Source organism: Mustela erminea, chromosome 16 (assembly GCF_009829155.1).
Source record: "Mustela erminea isolate mMusErm1 chromosome 16, mMusErm1.Pri, whole genome shotgun sequence".
Lineage (NCBI taxonomy): Eukaryota > Metazoa > Chordata > Mammalia > Carnivora > Mustelidae > Mustela > Mustela erminea.
Genome location: NC_045629.1, coordinates 40,415,854 through 40,437,563, shown reverse-complemented (window position 1 = coordinate 40,437,563; position 21,710 = coordinate 40,415,854). Strand labels below are relative to the sequence as shown.

The following is a 21,710-nucleotide window of genomic DNA, read 5'->3' as shown; positions in this document are numbered from 1 at the left end:
ACAAAATACCAAATAGAAGTAACAGAATTGAAGAATGCAATAACTAAAGTGAAGAGTACAATAAAGGGCTTCAAAAGCAGACTAGATGAATCAGAAGAAAGGATCAGCAAATTTGAAGAAAGGGCAGTGGAAATTTTCCAATCAGAGCAGCAAAAAGAAAGAGTCAGCATAGCTTAGGAGACTTATAGGAAATCATCAAGTGGACCAATATTTATATTATAGGGGTCCCAGAAGGAGAAGAAAGAGAGAAAGGGGAAGAACTCTTGTTTGGAAAAATAATGACTGAAAACTTTTCCAACCTAGGGAAAGGAAACAGGCATACAGATCCAGGAAACCCATTAAGTTCCCATTAAGGTGTAGCCACAGTTACACTCACCAAGACACATTATAATTAAACTGTTTAAAGTTAAAGGCAAGGAGAGAATCTTAAAAGAATCAAGAGAAAAACCAACTTGTTAGGTACAAAGGAACCCTTATAAGACTATAAGCAGATTTTTAGCAGAAACTTTGGAAGAGAGTGGCATGATATATAAAGGGAAAAGTATAGTAAAATTCAGAATAATCTCATGATGGAAAGATGGAGGTTAATCACTTACAAAGCTAATATGACAGATAAAATAGGAAAGAGTTCAAATAATAATAACTACAGTAACTTGTTACCAGATACACAAGATAAAAATATGTAATTGTGGCATCTAAAACATGAAAGGTTTCATGGTGGTAAGGGAATAAAATTGTAGTGCTTCAGAATGTATTCAAATTTAAGTTGTTATCAATTTAAAACAGACATTTATAAATTGTTTTATGTGAACCTCATGGTAACCACAAAGCAAAAACCTATAGTAGACACACACACACACAAAGAAAAAACTGAAACATACCACTACAGAAAAACATCAAATCACAAAGGAAAAAAGAGAAAAAGAAAGGAGAGCAGAGGAACTACAAAACAATCAGGAAGCAATCAACAATATATAAATAAGCACATATGTATCAATGTTTACTTTAAATATAAATGGGCTAAATTCTCCAATCAAAAGACAGAATGCATGGATGGATTTTATATATGCTGCCAACAAGAGACTTACTTGAGATATAAGAACATAGACTGAAAGTGAAGGGATAAGAAAAGATATTCCATGCAAGCAGAAACCAAAAGAAAGCTAGAGTAGCTATACTTATATCAGATAAAATAAATTTTAAAACAAAGATTATAAGACAAAGAAAGTTATTATGTAATGATAAAGGATCAACCCACCAAAAGAAATTTACATTTGTAAACATGTACGCACATAACATAGGAGCACATAAATATATAAGATATATATCAACAGATCTAAGAGAGAAATAGAAAGTAATACAATAATAGTAAGGGACTTTAATATACCACTTATTGGTCAATTGATGAATAAATCATTCAGACAGAAAAATAATAAAGAAACAATGGTCTTAAATGACATATTAGACCAAATGGACTATGTATACACACATACATATGTATGTACATACATACACACACACACACACAAACCATTCCATCCAAAAGCAACAAAATACAAATTCTTCTCAACTACACAAAGACCATTTCTCAGGATAAAGAATATGCTGGGTCACAAAACAAAATTTTTTTTAAAGGTTTTATTTGTTTGACACACATAGAGAGAGAAAGAGCACTAGCAGGGGGAGGAGCAGAGGGAAGGGGAGAAACAGTTACATAATAAACATTACATTAAAAAAATTACATAATAATTCCCTGCACTGAGCAGGGAGCCTGACGTGGGGCTTGATCCCAGGACCCTGGGATCATGACCTGAGCAGAAGGCAGTTGTTTAACCAAGTGAGCAACCCAGGCACCCCCACAAAACAAGTCTTAATAAATTTAAGAAGACTGAAATCATACCAAGCATCTTATCTGTCCACAATGATATAAATTAGAAATCACTTACAAGATGAAAATGAAAATTCACAAATATGTAGAGATTAAACTACATGCTTCTGAACAACCATGAATCAAATAAGAAACCAAAAGAGGATGCCAAAAACAACTTGAGACAAAGAAAGTGAAAATACAACATACCAAAACTTATGGGATGTAGAAAAAAAAGCTCTAAAAGGCAAGTTCATACAGCTAACTGCCTACCTATACCAAGAAATAAGAAAGATCTCAAAAAACCAACCTCTGTACCTCAAGAAACTAGAAGAACAAATGACACCCAAAGTTAGTAAAATGAACAAATTAACAAAGATCAGAGCAGAAATAAATGAAATAGAGACCTAAAAGTCAATAAATCAATCAAAGTAAGAGTTCTTTTTTTTTTAAAGATAAACAAAATTGACAAACATTTAGCTAGATTCACCAAGAAAAACAAAAAGAGGACTAAATATCAGAATAGAAAGAGACATTATAACTGATACAATAGAAATACAAAGGATCATAAGAGACTACTATGAACAACTATATACTGAAACAAGATGGACTTGGATAAATTCCTAGAAAAGAAATATATAACCTACAAAGACTGACTCATGACAAAATAGAAAATCTGAATAGAACAATTACTAGTAATTAAATTGATTAAGTAATCAAAAGTCCCCCAAACAGAAGTCCAGGACCAAATGGCTTCACTGGTGAATTCTACCAAACATTTAAATAACAATACAAAACCTTCTCAAATTCCTCAAAAGAAAAAAAAAAAAGTAAGAAAAGGACTATTTCAAAACTCACTTTAGAAAGCCTTATCATCCTCCTACCAAACCCAGACAAGGTCACTACAAGAAAACTACAAGTCAGCATTCCTGATGAACAGAGATGCAAAAATCCCCAACAAAATATTAGCTAACTGAAATCAACAATACATTAAAAGGATCATACACCATCAAGTAGACTTTTTCCAGAGATGAAAGGATAGTTCAACACCAATAAACATCAATAAAGTATTTGACAAAACTCCATGCCCATTCATGATAAAAACTCAAAATATGAATAGGTGAAACATATCTCAACATTAATAAAGGACAAATATGACAAGCTCACAGCTAACATCGTATCAGTGCTAAAATGTGAAAACTTTTTCTCTAAGAGCAGAAAGAAGACAAAACCACTTTTATTCAACATAGTATTGGAAGTCCTAGCCAAAGCAATTAGGCATGATAAAGAAAAGTCATCCAAAGCAGAAAGGAAGGGTAACTGTAACTATTTGACAGGAGATATATATATATATATATAATTTTTATATAAAAACTCTAAAGACTCTATCAAAAAACTGTTAGAATAAACAAATTCAGTAAAGTAACATGATACAAAAATATGTAAAAATCAGATGTATTTCTGTACACTAATACTGAACTACTAGAAAATTTTAAAAAATCCTGTTTTAAATGCATTTAAAGAATATCTAAGAATAAATTTAACCAAAGAAATAAAAATCTGCACACAACCTAAAAAAACTGTAATATATTGATGAAAGAAATTGAAGACAAGTAATGGAAAATTAGTCTGTATTCAGAGATTGGAAGAATATTGTTAAAAAGTCCATATCATCCAAAACAATGTACAGATTCACTTCAAAATTTATCAAAACTCCAATGCATTTTTCAGAAATAGAAAAAAAAATCTTAAAATTTGTATAGAAACACAAAAGATCTTAAATAGTAACAGCAATTTTGAGAAATAACAAAGCTGAAGGGCATCATGCTTCTCAACTTAAAGCTGTATTATAAGCTATGGTGATCAAAAACAGTATGTTACTGGCATAAAAGGACACACAGATCAATAGAACAAAATAGCCCAGAAATAAACCCATGCATATATGGCTAACTAATTTATGACAAAGAAGCCAAGGTATACAACGAGAAAAAGGGCAGTCTTTTTAATAAATGGTACTAGGAAACCTGGACAGCTGTGTACAAAAGAAAAAGAAACTGAGACCCTATCTTTCATCATACACAAAAATCAACTTAAACTGGATTAAAGATTTAGGTTTAAGACCTGAAACCATGTAACTCCTAGAAGAAAACATAGTTGGTAAGTTCCTTGACATCAGTCTTTACAATGATTTTTTTGGATCTGCCACCAAAAACAAAGGCAACGAATTATAAACAAACACATGGAATTACATCAAAGTACAAAGCTTCTGCAAAGCAAAGGAAACAAAATGAAAATGCAACTTGCTGGGACTGAATTTGCAAATCATACATCTGGTTAAGGGTTAATATCCAAAATATATAAAGAACTCATACAGCACAATAGCAAAAACCAACAAAAAACTAAAATGGGCAGAGGACTAGAACAGACATTTTCCCAAAGAAGACATACACATGGCAAAAAGGTACATGAAAAGGTGTTCAACATAGCTAATCATTAGGGAAATACAAATCAAAAGCACAATGAGATATCAACTGTTGGAACGTGGATTATCAGAAGGACAGTAGGTAAGTGTTGGTGAAAATGTGGAGAAAAGCGAACACTTGTGCAATGTTGGTGGGAATGTATATTGACACAGTCACTATAGAAAGTAGTGTGAAGGTTCCCCCAAAATTAAGAATAGAACTATTGTATGATTCAGCAATTCCACTTCAGGTTATTTATCCAAAGGAATCAAAAACACTAACTCAGAAAAACCCTCAAGTACTTCCATGTTCAGAGCACCATTATTTATAACAGCTAAATATGGAAGCAAGTATGCATCCATCAATGGGTAACTAGATGAAGAAAATGTAGTTATATATACACAATGGAATATTAATTACTCATGAAAAGGTAGAAATCTTGTCATATGCAACAACATGGATAGATCTTGAGGACATTTTGCTTAGTGATATAAGTCAGAGAAATACAAATACTATATCATCTCACTTGTTTATGGATTTAAAAAAAATAAACTTTTAGATACAGAAAACAGATTACCGGGTGGGTGAAACAAATGATGGCAATCAAAAGGTACAAATTTCCAGCTATAAAATAAGTCATGGGGATGTAAAGTGCAACACAGTGACTATAGTTAATAATACTGTATTAATTATTTGAAAGTTGCTAAGAGAATAGATCTTAAAGTTCTCATTATAAAATAAACTGCGTAGTGATGGATGTTAACTAGACTTACTGTAATGATCATTTCATAATATAAATAAATATCAAATCATTGCTATATGCCTGAAATTAATGTTATGTTGATTAATCTAAAACCACACACTGCAGTACCCTACCGTGAAATAAAGATATTTTCAGATTAATATCCCCCCCGTAACCCTCCCCCCCCAAAAATTAGGGTGAAAGAATGCTGAAGTCCACCTGCAGGGAATCAGAGACAGATTCACTGAGCAGGCATGACAAGGCCTGGACTAACAGATGAGCCGGACTTAATCTGCTGGATAACTAGAGGAAGGATAAACAAAGGCATGGAAGCAGGGAATCTCTTGTCATATTTGCAGGAACACATGTTGGTCAGCCTTGCTGAGACACAAAGGACAAGAATGAAAGATATTTGAGAAGAAAAGCAACGAGGAAGCAGGATGCCAGAAGTCACTGATGAGAGAGGAAGCTGGATACGTTGCATGTATTCCCTGCTAGTGCTCTAAATTTATCCTGAAGTCTAGGTCAGTTTCTGATCAAGTGCATCAGAATCTTCTAGAGAATTCTTGAGCCTCAATGCTCAAGCTGTGGTCCAGACCAGCAGCATCAGTATGTCCTGGGAACTTGTTAGAATGTGGCATCTTGGTATGTCTGGGTTGCTCAACTTGTTATGCATCTGACCCTTCATTTCAGCTCAGGTCCTGATCTCAGGGTCATGGGATAAAATCTGGCATTGCCTCAGGCTCCGCACTCAGCCGGAAGTCTGCCTGGGATTCTGTCTCCCTTGCTTTCTGCCCCTCCTCCTCACCCCTATGCACTTTCTCTCTAAAATAAATAAATCCTTAAAAAAAAAAAAAAAAAAGGAATGTAGCATTTGAAGCCCATTTAGAACTACTGAATCAGAATCCTCATGTTAGTATGCCCGCAGAGGATCTGTAGGCTCATGTAAGTTTGAAAAGCCCTGCCCTAGAGTACTTGTTAGAAAGGAATAGTGAGAAAGTCTCATAGCTGAATCAAAATTTGGGTTAAGGCCAAGAAATCGCCATGTTTTATAGATATACCAGGATAGATTAGGAGCTAGAATAAATTTGAGAATTACTAGAGGAAATGGGAAGGCATAGGACAATTTTGAAAAGTAGAGTGACCCCCTCCAATATTCTCATGAGAAAGGTTATCCTGGATATGCTGTGGAATGTTTGAGAAATACTGGTGACACACCATCAGGAGAGACAAGAGTAGAGTGAATTGCCAGGAGTGATTTCACCACAGAACAAGGACCCCAAGCCATGCCAAAGCTATGGGGAGAGGGTAGGTAGGAACTTGAAATTTCCGCAGTATGGCTGCATACCCAAAGATGTGACAGGCAGGGAAAGAAAACCTGTGATGGCTTCACAAGTGGCTGAGCTTAGATGGTTTTCTTCCTGTTACTGTGCTCCCATGCCTCATTTGAATCACAATTCCAATGTGAGCTGGGCAAAGGAGTTTGGTCCTCAAATCATAGCATTAGAGAGAAAGAAAGATCCAGAATATATACTGGTTCATTAAAACTCTGGTTTGTTGATAGCATGACCACTGAGAGATACTCAAGCCATGGGCCAGATGGGAGATCCTGTAAAATTCCAGACAGGAGGTAGGGATTTATGTCAGGGCAGGGATGGATGTGGAGGTGATTGGAATAGGAAGTTGTGAGAGCAGCAGAATCACGTGTCCAGGGACTGGATATGAGGGCTGAAGACAGCTATACAGCAGAAATGGTGCCCACCTTTATAGACTCTGGGCATGGAGGGGAGCTCCAACCTGGGGGGCCTCTGTGTGCCAGCCTGAGGGAGCACTAGTGGTTGATAATGCAGAACAGGAGCTCCAGAGAAGCAGAAATTAGTGATGAAGTGACCCAAACGTGGGAACTGTCCATCATTCTCAAACAACAACGACTGTCCCATGTGGGGCACATTCAGGCCTGCATCTGAAGTGGGTTCCAGCTGTTCAGGTCACACTGAGGCCATTCAGGCAGCCTCTATCCTTCAGCCCTCTGTAATCTGGCTCTATTCTCTTATCTAACAGCCTATTTGTAAGTTCAGGGTCTGAGGCTGACCAGAAGAGCCAGCACAGCTCTGGCCTTCCAGAGAAAGGGCCCAGGACCTCTGAACACACCTCATTCTCAAGATGTACTCTTCATCTGCAGCCTGGGCTCAGAGCTTCACTTCCCATGTGCCCCAATGGGTCAGGAGTGAAGATGGTGACACTCCCTCAGGGTGACATCTATCCTTTCAACTCCGTATCTACAGAGTACAGTTAAAGTGCTGAATATATGTTCTGTCAGGACAGTCCCCAAATAACCCATTATATGTGGAATTCCTTTTACATTTTTTGCTTGTAGGGAACTTTTTCCTAAAGACTATAATATGATTTGCTATAGTATCAAAAGACAAAATTAAAAGAGCTGCATAGTTCCGTCTGGGGATTAAAAATAAATAAATAAACAGAACCCCAAACTCCCATCCCCCAAGAACTAGAATGATTTCCTGGAGGAATCTACTTTTATTGAAACCTGCGTGTGAGTTCCATAGGCAAGAGCAAAGCAGAATTGTATAGCACATATGGAAATGTGTGGCAAAGTAGTCTCATCCGTTTAAGTGAAGAATCTTTGAAAGGTAAGAGTTTGAACATTGTTTTATAGGAGAATAGAGCACCATTTATAAGCAGACATATTCGACAAGCTGACTGTCAGAAAGCAAAGTATTTCATGGAAATTCAATGCAACATCTTCACTAATAATATGCTCACTAAAGGTTAGTTTCTCCCTTCCTTGCTCTACCTAACTGGTGGCGTCACATCACCAAGCTTTGTCTTATTTTCTTAGTCTGCATCTTAATCCTCCAGGTGATCATGTTTTCAGGTTTGGCCTAAGAATTTCAAGTCAGAACCAGAGCCCCATACCCTCCACCAAGGTCACACTGGGAACTGAGCTCACAAAGCAGTCTCATGAGTTCAGAATCCTATAGCATGAACCTTGCTATAGCTTCCCAAGCAGTGTACTAGATCAGGAGGAAAATACGGAAATGAAAGAGAATGGAGAGTTGGGGAGTGTCATGCAAAATGTTTTACAGCTCATTTTTAGTGATTTTTTTTTTTTTTTAAAGTATGGTCCACAGCCAGCATGGAGCCCAATTCAGGGTTAGAGCTCACAACTCTGAGATTAAGTCCCGAGCTGAGATTAAGACTCAGATGTTTAATGGACTGGGCCCTCTTTTTCACCATTTTATAAATGTGCCAGGAAGCTACAGCTCTAATAGTATGGAAGAGGAATACTGACTTCTGATTTTCCAGCGTTTGACCTGTGAGGCATGGATACCTCTCAGCACTGCCCAGGGGTCACACTGAGGTCATTCGGGCAGCCTCTATCCTTCAGCCTGGGGTAGGATCAGGAAAGTAATAATTTTACTCCTGATAGATTTTAGATCACAGCTGAAGATGGAATGAACAGAAAACCAAAGACTCAAAGCTAGAGTTCAAACACAAATACCTAGTTGTAATTGAGTTATGTACTGACTGGTAAGATATGGCCGACAGCTACTATTTGGGCAGGCCTCCCCAATTATGGGAAGAGTGAAGCACGTGCAATGGCTCAGCACTGCTGGTGGGTGTGCAGCCTGACGAGTCTTTGACCAAGTCATGACACCTCTAGGCATCTACCATATAGAACTACTCATACAAGAGTACAAAGATAATACAAATGAGGATGTTTACTTCAGTGCACTTTGTCCAAGGGAAACGTTGGAAAAAACCCTGAAAATCCACAAAAGAGGGTGTGACTAAAAAACTGAAGGTGAATGCAGCACATTTGCAACCTTTGTAATAAAATGAACAGTGTGCAGTTACACTGATCATATAGCATGACCTCACTGTTGGAAAATTATCTATCAAGACATATATATCAATGTCAACTTATGAATAAAAATATCTGGAAGGCGATGCTCCAAGCAGCAGAGATTAGGGAAAAAGCAGGGAGGGGAAAAAGGAGACTGACATTCCATCTTAAATGCCCAAGTAATTCTGTATTATTAAATCTTAAAAACTAAGTATTATTTTCATAACTAAAACAAACCGATACTTTATAGTTTTTCATTTCTAGGTCTATCATTTAGTAAATGAACAAATTAAGTAAAAGCAACAGAATGAAACTTTTAGATACCTGGACCTTTTAACTGCTTCTTTGAAAAAGCACATGAAATCTGCTTTCCATACTGATCTAAGTGCCATCCCTCCCATGCACAAAGGGGAATTTGTGCGGGGTGTGAGTCGACAGATTTTACTCACTTGCACTGAAGCATTTGGTTTTGATTAGACTCCAACTTAAATATTTACTTTGTATTTACAAAATAACAAGACACGAAACTATACTCTGGAAATTAAAATGCATGTTCTTGAACAGAGAGGGGGAGGATTATAACACATGATTGGGAGTACAATCACTGGGTTTAAAAATACAGAGAAATTTGGTTGCATTAAAACCCCATATACTAGGGGTTGCCTGGATCAGTCGGTTTAGCATCTGACTTTTGATTTCGGCCCAGGTCATGATCTCAGAGTCTTGAAACCAAGCCCCACATCAGGCTTTGGCTGGGAGTGGAGGCTGCTGGGGATTCTCTCTCTGTCCCTGTCCCTCTGCCCCACCCCACCCCCCAAACTTGCGTGCATGCTCTCTCTTAAAAAAGAAAAACAAAAACAAAACCCATATCCTACTCTCCTAATTATGGGGAAAATCACTGTCAAAGCTTTTTCCAGTAAATGCACAGTAGGTTCCTAATCTAGTTCTGTTATTGTAGAAGGCAAATTGAACATTTTTTTTGCAGAGGATTCGGTAAAGATACAGGATCATACTGAGAGAGGATAATGTAATATGCACATCTTAATGACAATACATAAACAACATAGCAAACTTAGTGGCAAAAAGAAGAGCCACTAAATGTTTTATGCTAAAATCCCTTGTTCTCATAAGACATGTCTATGTAGGCAAGTTTGAGTAGAAAACAAAAAGAATGATCTGGATGATTTGAGGAAATCATTACTTTGGCCTGCCCTATCTAGACACTTGAGGCAAATGGATCTCCTAACCTCACAAAATTATCAAGATAATCTTCTCAGTTTTCCACTTCATCTCCCCACTTCCCTGAGGGGGACCATCTACACGTGAATGACAATGGATCACAACTTGTCCTTTACAGTGATTGATATTCTATAGAGAGACTGGTGGCCATGGTTCCCATGGGCCCTTTGGTCCACTTAACACAGTTTAATACCCATGGGTGGATGGGTCATGGTTAGATTATGTGTAAACCACGTCAGGATTTTCCCTGTTTTTCTTTACTAGTGCTTCATAGTTAACAAAATCATGAACTGCTTTGGTATCAGATACCTTGCTTCTGCATAAACAAATTTTCAGTTGGATTCTTCCAACTGAAGAGAGACACTATGGAGAGAGAGAGAGAGAGAGACACTATGAAGGAAGAGAAAACTGTTTTACGACTGGAAAATTGGAAAGCTTGTGCTGATTATCATCTGTGTTGTTCAGAGTTATTTTCTTGGAACCTTGTCTTCTCATATTGTAAAAAGGTTGATATCCAGGATTTATAATGAACTCCTCAAACTCAACACACACAAAACAGACAATCATATCAAAAAATGGGCAGAAGATATGGACAGACACTTCTCCAATAAAGACATACAAATGGCTATCAGACACATGAAAAAATGTTCATCATCACTAGCCATCAGGGAGATTCAAATTAAAACCACATTGAGATATCACCTTACACCAGTTAGAATGGCCAAAATTAGCAAGACAGGAAACAACATGTGTTGGAGAGGATGTGAAGAAAGGGGAACCCTCTTACACTGTTGGTGGGAATGTAAGTTGGTGCAGCCTCTTTGGAGAAGAGTGTGGAGATTCCTCAAGAAATTAAAAATAGAGCTTCCCTATGACCCTGCAATCGCACTACTGGGTATTTACCCCAAAGATACAGATGTAGTGAAAAGAAGGGCCATCTGTACCCCAATGTTTATGGCAGCAATGGCCATGGTCGCCAAACTGTGGATGCCAAGTTTGCCCTTCAACGGATGAATGGATAAGGAAGATGTGGTCCATATACACTATGGAGTATTATGCCTCCATCAGAAAGGACGAATACCCAACTTTTGTAGCAACATGGACGGGACTGGAAGAGATTATGCTGAGTGAAATAAGTCAAGCAGAGAGAGTCAATTATCATATAGTTTCACTTATTAGTGGAGCATAACAAAAAGCATAGAGGACATGGGGAGTTAGAGAGAAGGGGGTTGGGGTAAATTGGAAGGGGAGGTGAATCATGAGAGACTACGGACTCTGAAAAACAATCTGAGGGGTTTGAAGTGGTGGGGGGGTGGGAGGTCGGGGTACCAGGTGGTGGGTATTATAGAGGGCACGGATTGCATGGAGCACTGGGTGTGGTGAAAAAATAATGATACTGTTATGCTGAAAATAAATAAATTTTAAAAAATGGGCTTTGTGATGATTTTGCAAACTTAAAATTTGTAAGAATTATAAGATGTTCAGGAAGCTCTCATGACTTCAATTATGAGTTTCAGAGAATCATCTGTAAAATTATTTTTAAAAAACCTAGACAATAAAATTCAACTTGGACAAGGTGTTATCTTATATAATTACCTTAAAACACAAAACTTAAAACCTCCCAGTGTTTGGAGAAAAATAGCTCTTTCACACTGAATAGTCTCACAATGCTTCATAATTTTCTCATAAAAAATAAATCTCAGAAACATTGGCCTTTTCCACATTCCTAGCCATTGACTTTTGTTTTCAATCATGAGGATGAAGAAAATAAATGAAGACGCTATAAGTCAGGAATCTGTAGAAGTTCCTCTCTCCAGCAAAACTTGTTTTGCAAGTAAAATTTAACATTCCGGAACTGTTTACAGAGATATGGAACAAAGTTGTTTTTATATGTCAATGGGGTCAATTTTTAAAAAACAGTAGTAAAGAGTCAATATAATTGAAGAGAATAGTGAAGTTGTATTAAACACCGATGTAAAAATATATTCAAACTAGTGGAGAATTTCCTATTGTTAAACTAATTGTACCAAGTGCAATTTGTACCAAGTTCTTCTCCACGAACAAATTAATGAGCCCCAACTCTTTTTCCAGTGAAATACACGCTTGAGTAAAACTCACAGATGAAGATAAATCCCTTGAGATCTCAATTATCTTTTACTATATTCTAAATCTAGGACATTAATTTCAGGATATGTAGAAACTTAAATAAGATGGTATTCTTTTTCGTCCTAAAGCAAGTAGTGAGTTTGATTGCCCACTCTCCCCACAAAATACCACAACTTACCACATAGTTCTTCTGTGTCAAGATTGCTGAAAAGAAAAGAAAGAAAATTGTTACTTTGTAATATTTAAGTTTTAATATACTTAAATACAGTCATTCCTCCCAATCTATATAGCTATATTAAAAGATGATATGTAGCTATGGTATTTCTCTTATAAATTCTACATCGCTTAAATAATCATTAACAATGATTAATCAGGGAACCTGGGTGGCTCAGTGGGTTAAAGCCTCTGCCTTCAGCTCAGGTCATGATCCCAGGGTCCTGGGTCACTGGGCTCTCTGCTCAATGGGGAGCCTGCTTCTTCCTCTTTCTCTGCCTGCCTCTCTGCCTACTTGTGATCTCTGTCTGTCAAATAAATAAATAAAATATTTTAAAAAACAAACAATGATTACATCAGATTCTAACTTTGAGCAAATAATTTCTGGGGTTTGTGTCTTCCCCAGTATCATGCTGGGGAATACTGTCTAATTGTGAAGAACAGAGACTCTGGAGCCAGAATGCCTGAGTTCAAATCTTGACTCTACCATTTACCACCCATGTGACCATGACTTCTTTACATCCTAGGGCTCAGTTCCTCGACAACAAGAGGGAATAGTAAGTTCTGTTTCATAGGAATGCAATAGGATATAAATGGGTTAATACATTTAAAGCAGTTATAAGAGTAACTAGCACAAAATAAACACTTAAAACATGTTAGCTATCTGGATTCCTGACTGGTTAGAACTGCTAGAACTTCCATATCTAAACTCAACCTATGTGGTAAGTTTGACTCCATGCCGTTTAGAATGATTTCTGACACATGACAAAGAGTCACATGTCTTTTTGCATTATATTTACATGTAAATTATATTTCCATGTAAACAATAGTTACCTCTTAGTCTTATGAAGATAAATATATAAATATAGCATAGCAGATGAAATATTAGCAGATATAATTCATTCCTATTAGAACAATGTCTTGACCATGGCAGGCATGGTATAGGAATTCAAGAATGGTTCAAAATTGACAATAAATCAATCTAAGATACATTGTAACTTAGAGGAGAAAATTCCTACTTAACACCAGATGGGAATTTAATAAAATTCAAATATTCACTCCTAATTATAAAAAGTTTAAATGAAATTGGAATAAAAGTCTCTGAAAGATGATAAAGACTTACTAAAGTCAACTGCAAACATCAATTAACTGAAAATCTCGGACTTTAATTCAGCTTCCACTGGTGAAAGCCCAGTGTAAATGAAGGTCGTAATCCAGTCCTCCTCTATGTGGCCGGCAGGGCTGCTGGGCTGGAGGGTTACTCGTAGGATCATTCCAAACCCTGGGTCTTTTAACCAGTTCCATCCCTAGTTGTACTAATTTTAAATTAAGGATTTTATCCTCAGACACTGAATATCTGATCTTGTATAAAGGATAGCTCCTCTCTTAAGCAGGTCTTTTAGTAAAGTAGCATTTGCCACCAGGCAGAAAACGTAAAGCCTTCTGCAGCAGTTTCAGTGTGGGTTTCTGTTCAGTCATTCATTCATTTTTCCCCACAGGCATTCATCATTATGTGCCAGGCACTGTTCTAACCACCACAGATCAATGAGGTTGCAACAGATACTGAAAGGAGTATGTCCGATCACTTGTCTCTAGCAGCTGGATTTAGAGGTAGACTTCTACAGTAAATAATTAGAATGTGATAAAATAGTTACTATGAGAGAAGTGGCTCATTGCAAGATTATCAGGGGCTATAGAGGATGAAATTTTGAGGCTAAATCTCAAATGTTGAGTAGAAGTAGAAAAGGCAGGCAAAGGAAGAACATTCCAGTTAGAAGAAACACTATTTGCAATAAAATTTATGAACACGAATAGTTCCTTCGAGTGGAACATAGATCATCAATGAAAAAATGGAACAAAACAATGAAAAGCCTCATGTGATCATCTAAAAAGTTTCTATGTTCTCTTGTCAACTTGGAGTCACAGAGAATTTTAAAAACGAATGACATCATCTGATTCATACTTTAGGAAGTTCACTAACAGATGGGTTGAGGTTAGACCAAAAGAGGATGAAAAGAGGCTTAGAGAGCAGTTTGGATATTATTTCTATAGTCTGGACCAGTTGATTCCAGATTGAAGTATACAACCCAAAGGGTGTACAAGGCCATCCAATGGGAGCAAGAAGAAGTACCTGCACATCAGACACACACACCTTTAAAACTTTATTTTGAAATAATTCCAACCTACAAAAAAAAAGGGGCCCTTCACCTAACCATTCCCCCAGTTGTTGGCATTTTATTTCGCTTACCACATTCTTTCTCTGTATATGTTTCTTTAACTCACTTGATTATACATTGCAGATAATGATATTCTTTACCCCTAAATGCTTCAGGGTGTAGTTTCTACAAATAAATATGTTCTCTTATGTTCAAGTGATGGGATTAATATTGATTCAATGCCATTATTAAATCCAGCAGTTCTTAAATATCTGTATTTATATTTAAGCTTACACTTTTTTGTGCGTAATTTTACAGTGTATAAGTATTAATACAGTGTGCCTACATAGGATATGATTTTCAAGTCTTTATATATCAAAATTTCAAGCCAAAAAAGCATTGGCTAAAATGGGAGCTTGATCAGAAGTGTAGGACGGATAGGCAGTGATAGAGAGAGGAGCAAAAAGAATACACAGAAGGGAAGGGTTTTAAGGTAAAACATCAAAGCTTGGAATCTTATTGGATTCAGAATTAGACCACTTAGACATTTTTAGTATCATGTCAAGCATTTTGGTCATTAATACTTATATGTCATTTCCTAACCTCAGTATTTCCATAGAACTTCAGACTTGGAAAAGGACATTAAGGGTCACTCTGTTTTTGTATTTTCCTCAGAATGGTTCACAGGTTCATAATGAGATTTTTTTTAATTTCAAAGGAAAAAAACAGTCAATCCATTATGGAAACTGAATTACATGGAATATATCATCAAACATAGTTCAGAGTAATTTGCATGACATTAGTTCTACTTGTTCCTCAATAAAATGCTATGTTCTTAAAGCATTTTAGGTGATCCCCTCAAACATTCCTTTATTTAGCTGTTTCTGTGCTGTGTTGTTTGTTCTTTTTATAGTAGACTTACATGGGTGAATTCTATAGGACTGATTTCTTTCGAGATAGCTCCATCCTGTAGTAACACAGGGTTGTAAAGAAATATTAAGCCATAGATAAGCCTACAGTATATCTGAGAGTGTGTGATATTGTTCTGCTTTTTTCCATGTTTATAGTAAGAAAACCTATAATCTTTCAGCTATGCCATTTTTTAAAAAATGGAAAGTCACATTTAAAAAAAAAAATGCTAGTCACATTGTAAACATCTTTACTGAAACAGAAGCAGAGGGGTGTTACTACCAGAATGCATTCTCAGCTAGAAGCCAAGGAGGGGTAAAGAACAAAGACATTCACTGCCGCCTGACTGACAGTTGTGAGGGGGGAGAAATGGAAACAAACTAAGTGTTCATTAGCTGAATAACTAAGCAAATTGCATATCATTATATAATCATTAAAATGTATCTAAAGATTTGTCAATTGCTTGAAAAAAGTTTATGTTTAAAAGGTTAAAATGTAAAACCAGATATAAATGGTATATATAAAATTTAAAAAATGCATATGTTAAGTACTTGGCAAAAAATTAAGTAACAATACCAGTAACAGGTCACACTGCTTCTGGATGCTGGGACTTTGGATGAGTTTGCTTTTGCCTTCTTTACAGTTTTCCAAATCTTTGGTTTCTCTTATTATAAGGTTTCATTTATAACGGGAAAAGCAAACTCTGATTATAAATAGAAAATTGGGAAAAGATGAAGCATAAAAGGTAAGGTTCACATGATTTAACTTATGAATCTATTTTGTATAAATTACAATACATCTGTCAGTTTGGACCTGCCTCTCAACTTTACAAGAAAACACCATTCAGACACTGTAAGTGTAACACAGACACAACATATACTGAACACCATTCATTTACAAGTCTCGGGGGCAGCTGAAGTTGTTTTGACTGGACTCTTCTACTGTTGGGCACTGTATGTTCTGAAGAACTGAATTGCTCTCCTGAGAAATATGTTTATTGTCAAGAAAATAGATTTGGGAGTGCAGACGGATTGCTACTTCAGAATTCAGAATCTTTCTAATATAACCTTTCATATGCCAGCCCTCAATTCCAGAGTCCACCTCTAAACAATTTTACCTTCATGTGAACATTCTTAGTTATCTCTGAAGTATTTTTCAAAGGATTTAGCTGCGTTTGCTGTATAAATAACAGCAAAGGATTAGGACTTTCACACTGAAAAACCACCATTCTCAACCCCTTTGCTTCTGATTATATTTGAGATTTTTAGTTTCTTCTTCAAAATTAATACACTGTGGATCTAAGCAGAAACCTTAACAGTCTAAGTCCTACTTCATATTTTACTGTCTTCTCGTTTATCACCGGTTAGTCTGAATATTACCAGTGCAAATAGGTCTTTTTCTTCAGTTGGCAAAACAGATTGTAACACACCACAAGCTCCCTAATAACCTGAAGGAGTTAATTTCGGCTTACAAAGATGTTTACTTCTAGACAGTATCTGAGGCAAAGAGAATGTGACTCAGTGAGCAACACACTTAGTTACTCCCCGATGGGAACCCCGTAGCAATGCCCACATTGGTTTATTGGCAGACGAGCAGGCTAGTTAAGAAACAAATATGCTCAGCCACTGTAGTGTTCATTTTAAAAAAGATTATTATGATCTTCCAATTCACTAAGAATCATTTGAGCAGAATGTCTTTCCATCATCGTCAGAGCAAATGTATTCAGCTAGTTCTGACGCACCAAACAAAACAACACTAATGAAAATCAACAGAAGCAATATTGGGAGATCAGAAGAATGATAAAGGCTCTGACCTTAAAGATATGTTGGAATAGTTTTTAATTCCATGAAGTAAATCTGTAACTGGTCATAAAGAGTCTGGTCCCCTCTGGTGGAGGTGGGATAAGGCCTATACCTCTAGAATGGTAGGGGTCCCTTCTGATGGAGCAGATGCTCTAGATACAAACTAAGCTGAGGTGAGCTCTCTCAGCTGAGAGCCCTCATATAAAGGACTACAGTGACAGAATGGTGGCCAGAGGGATTTCATAAACAGGTTCTATTCAGCTGTCCCCACGGGCAGGGGCAAGTTACTTTAGTACCAGACCCTTGACCCAAGAGGCAGCATGAATGCAGGTCCCTGCTTGTAGAGGAATGGCAATACCACACAGGTTATCAAACAGGGGCTTAGACTGTGCAATGAGCCAAGAAAACCAGAACCGGGATAGAAATGGAGATTGTTCCTTTTAAACATTAACATTTTTTCCCAGTATAAAATGATTACCATCATCAAGTTAACCAATGCATCCATTGCCTCACATGATTACCGTTTCTTTTTAGGATGGTTCTTATAATCAAGACAAATACTCAGTCATTAGAATCAAAGCAATATGTACGGCCAAGCAATCAACATGGTGTGACAGGACTTTGAGTAAACACTGGTAAGACCTCTGTAAATCCCTTCTGCTGAAGGCCAAAATCATTCCTAGAACCTAGAGTGGGTCAGAGCCTGTAATTACAGGTGAAATGGTCGGTCCTAAGTATATGGGAGATGAGGGCTGTGGAGTGTTGTAGGAGGCAGCATTTGGCAAGCAGCCGGCTTGAAGTGCAAGCTCAGAGTCTATCGTGATCAGAACACACTGCATTTGAGTGTCCTATATAGGAGGAATTTATAGGAGATACCACAATCAATAATCTGAACCTCACTAATACTGGGACCGATTAAAGTCAGACTCTTCTGGAAACTCTGAAAAAGCATGGCATGCCAACAGCTTGCTGTTAGACTACTAGCCTCCAGAATATTTCTGTTTTTTAAGGATACCCAGTCTGTGGTTTGTCACAGCAGTCCTAGGAAGCTAATACATGCTTTACCATGTGCTGTGGTAGATTCCAAAGTCATACATGCAAAGTAACACCACCTTTTCATTTCTGTGTCATTTTCATAGCCCTTTAGCATTTAGTGAACTGTAGAGCTGGTTCAAAAGTTGGCAGTTACAATATTGAATTAGATGAACTAAAGTTTGGGAATTCGAAATGAAAGCTTATGGTACCCTAAAGAGTCAAATATGGAGAAGAATAAAAATAATGAATTTTTTAAAATGAGGAATTCAAAGTTAAATAGCAGCAACATATCTGGAGTACTTGGCATATGCAGGCACAATGTTGAGAGCTTTACCTGGGGTAGCTCACTTCCGGCAGCTCTGATTTCATGATTCCCCATTGTACAAGTAGGAGACTAGGCCTCAGGTGAGGTTCAGTAACTTATCTGAGGTCAGACATCTAATGAGTAGAAGGACCAAGATTCACACCCAGGTGCATTTAACTCAAGAATGTTCTTAACCACTAGATATAGGAATCCTGGACTCAATAATAAATATTTGGAGTCATCAACACATGGGGGCCCTCAAAGCCATAAGAATAGGCAACCTATATAGTGTTTGTAGTTTGTAGGAGGAGCCATAGACAAACCTTCATTTGGGCTCTTCAGTCTAAAGCACCATGTCATCACACCTACCAAAGCAGAGGATAGTGATCTCTCCCACTGGCTTTTCCTCTACTGAACTCTCAAGTCACATGAGGGCAGGTACTTATTCCCACTTACTATATAACAAATATTAAAAATAAGAACAGACACAAGGCAGGGACCTGATTAATACTTTTTGAACTGAATCCTAAAGATGACCATCTTCTAAGAGCCCAGTAGAGAGCAATCTCAATTTGTGATGGGAAAAAAAAAAGAACCTGTGAATATATTTAACCCACTGATGAAAGAAACTGAAGACACAAATAAGAGCAAGATAGTCTGTGCTCATGAATTGAAAGGACATTATTGTGTCCATACTATCCAAAGCAATCTACAGATTCAAGGCAATCCCTATCAAAATTCCAGTGGCATTTTTTAGAAATAGGAAGAATAATTCTAAAATGTGTATAGAACTACAAAAGACCCCAAATAGCCAAAGCCATCTTGAGAAGAACAAAGCTGGAAGAATCATGATCTCTGATCTCAAACTATATATATTACAAATCTATAATAAAATAGTGTTATTAGCATAAAAACATGTACCAATAGAACAGATTAAAGAGTCCAGAAATAAACCCATGAATATACATAATTTATGTCAAAGGGACCAAAGATACACAATGGGGAAAAGAGAATCTCTTTAATAAATGGTGAGCAGAAAACTGGACAGCCACATGCAAAGAATGAAACCGGGCCCCTGCCTTATATTGCATACAAAAATGAACTCCAACTGATGAGACGTAATTTAAGACTTAAATTTAAAATGAAATTAAAGACTTAAATTTAAGAGCTTCAACAATAAAACGCCTTGAAAAAAACAAAGCTCCTGGTCACTGGTCTTGACTTTATTTGGATTTAACACTAAAAGTAAAGGCAACAAAAGCAAAAATAAACAAGTGGAACTTATCAAACTAAAAAGCTTTTTCACAGAAAACAAACAAACAAAAAACCATTAACAAAATGAAAAGACACGCTATGGAAGGAGAGAAAATATTTGTTAGTTGCATATCTGATAAGCAGTTAATACAAAAATATATAAAAAACTGACACAACTCAAGCCAAAAAACAACCTAATTGAAAAACTGTCAGAGACTTTTATAGACATTCTTCAGAAGACAAATGGCCAACAGGTGCATGACAACATGCTCAACATCACTAGTCATCAAGGAAATGCAAATCGAATCCACACTGAGCTATCCCCTCACACCTGTCAGAATGGCTATCATCAAAAAGATAATAAATAACTAGTGTTAGTGAGGGTACAGAGAAGAGAGAAGGTTCATGCACTCTTCTGGGAATGCAAACTGGCAGAGCCCTATGGAAAACAGTATGGAGGGACCTCAGGAAACTAGTAATCCCACTTCTGGGTATTTATATGAAGAAAACAAAAACACTAACTCAAGAAGACATCATGCATTGCAGCACTGCAGCATTATTTACAATAGCCAAGACTTGGGAACAATCTAAGTGCCTATAGACGAATGAATGGACAAAGAAGTTGTGAGACATACTTATGAATATTATTCAAACACGAAAAAGGGAATCCTGACATTTGGAAACACACAGATGGACCTTGAAGGCATTACAAAATACATAAGGCAGAGAAAGATACACCATATACCATAAAATACCATATACCACATAAAAATATATACCACATAAAAAAATACCATATACCACATACTGAAAAGGAGACTAAATAGAGTGGGCAGGGGATAAAAAATCTGGGGTCTCAGAAATCAAGAAGAGAGTTGTAAGAGTTCCCTAGACTGAAGAAAGACAAAATAAGGAATGAAGAAGAACCAGTATAGTTCACATTTAATGTCTTTGGCCACTTTTGAGCAATAGTTTCAGTCCTTCCTGAAATATGGGGGCCTAGGAAATGCAGGCAGAACATAAACCTGACTCTTTGAAAAAAATGGGACATGAAAGCAAGAAATAAGGCAGAACTAAGAAGACATAGTGAGAGGAGTTCAAATGGAAAGAGAATGTTATGTTCCCCAGGCTGGAACCAATAGGCAGAGAAGAAAGAGGTGGTAACAGGTGGAGAGATGCCAAGCAGAGACGGGGAGGAGGAATCTGAAATACAGGTGTAATCCTGACGAGGGGGAAGCATATTTCTTTGTCCAAGCCTAAAATTAAAACAAACAAAAAAAGACATCTAATTGGTTCATACCCGTGACTGTTTTCTAGTTTTTTAGAGGTTTCTAAATCTGGCTGAGCATCTGAACCACCTGGAGAATTTTTTTAATGGAGATTTTCAGGCATAACGCTTAGAGATTATGCTTTAAAAATTCAAGATGGGGGCGCCTGGGTGGCTCAGTAGGTTAAAGCCTCTGCCTTTGGCTCAGGTAGTGATCCCGGGGTCCTAGGATTGAGCCCTTCGTCAGGCTCTCTGCTCAGTGGGGAGCCTGCTTCCTCCTCTCTCTCTCTCTCTCTCTGCCTGCCTCTGCCTACTTGTGATCTCTGTCAAATAAATAAATAAAAATCTTTAAAAAAAAAAATCAGATGTGGCTCAAGAAGCTCTTCTTTAAAAAGTTGCCAAGGTGGTTTCAGAAAGCAGCCTTTACCGTTAGCACTGGGTCTTAAACCAAAGTATTTCTTAGAAAGGAAACAATCTGCAAACAGT

At 37.0% G+C, this 21,710-nt stretch overlaps 1 protein-coding gene across 1 annotated transcript in view; it reads right to left on the bottom strand.

Moving 5' to 3' along the window:
• Positions 1–21,710, bottom strand: part of NECAB1 (N-terminal EF-hand calcium binding protein 1) — a 205,664-nt gene that overhangs the window by 117,910 nt on the left and 66,044 nt on the right. Inside the window, exon 4 of the mRNA XM_032316523.1 lies at positions 12,463–12,488. Within this exon, the coding sequence (XP_032172414.1) occupies positions 12,463–12,488 (26 nt within the window). The remainder of the gene's footprint in view (positions 1–12,462; positions 12,489–21,710) is intronic.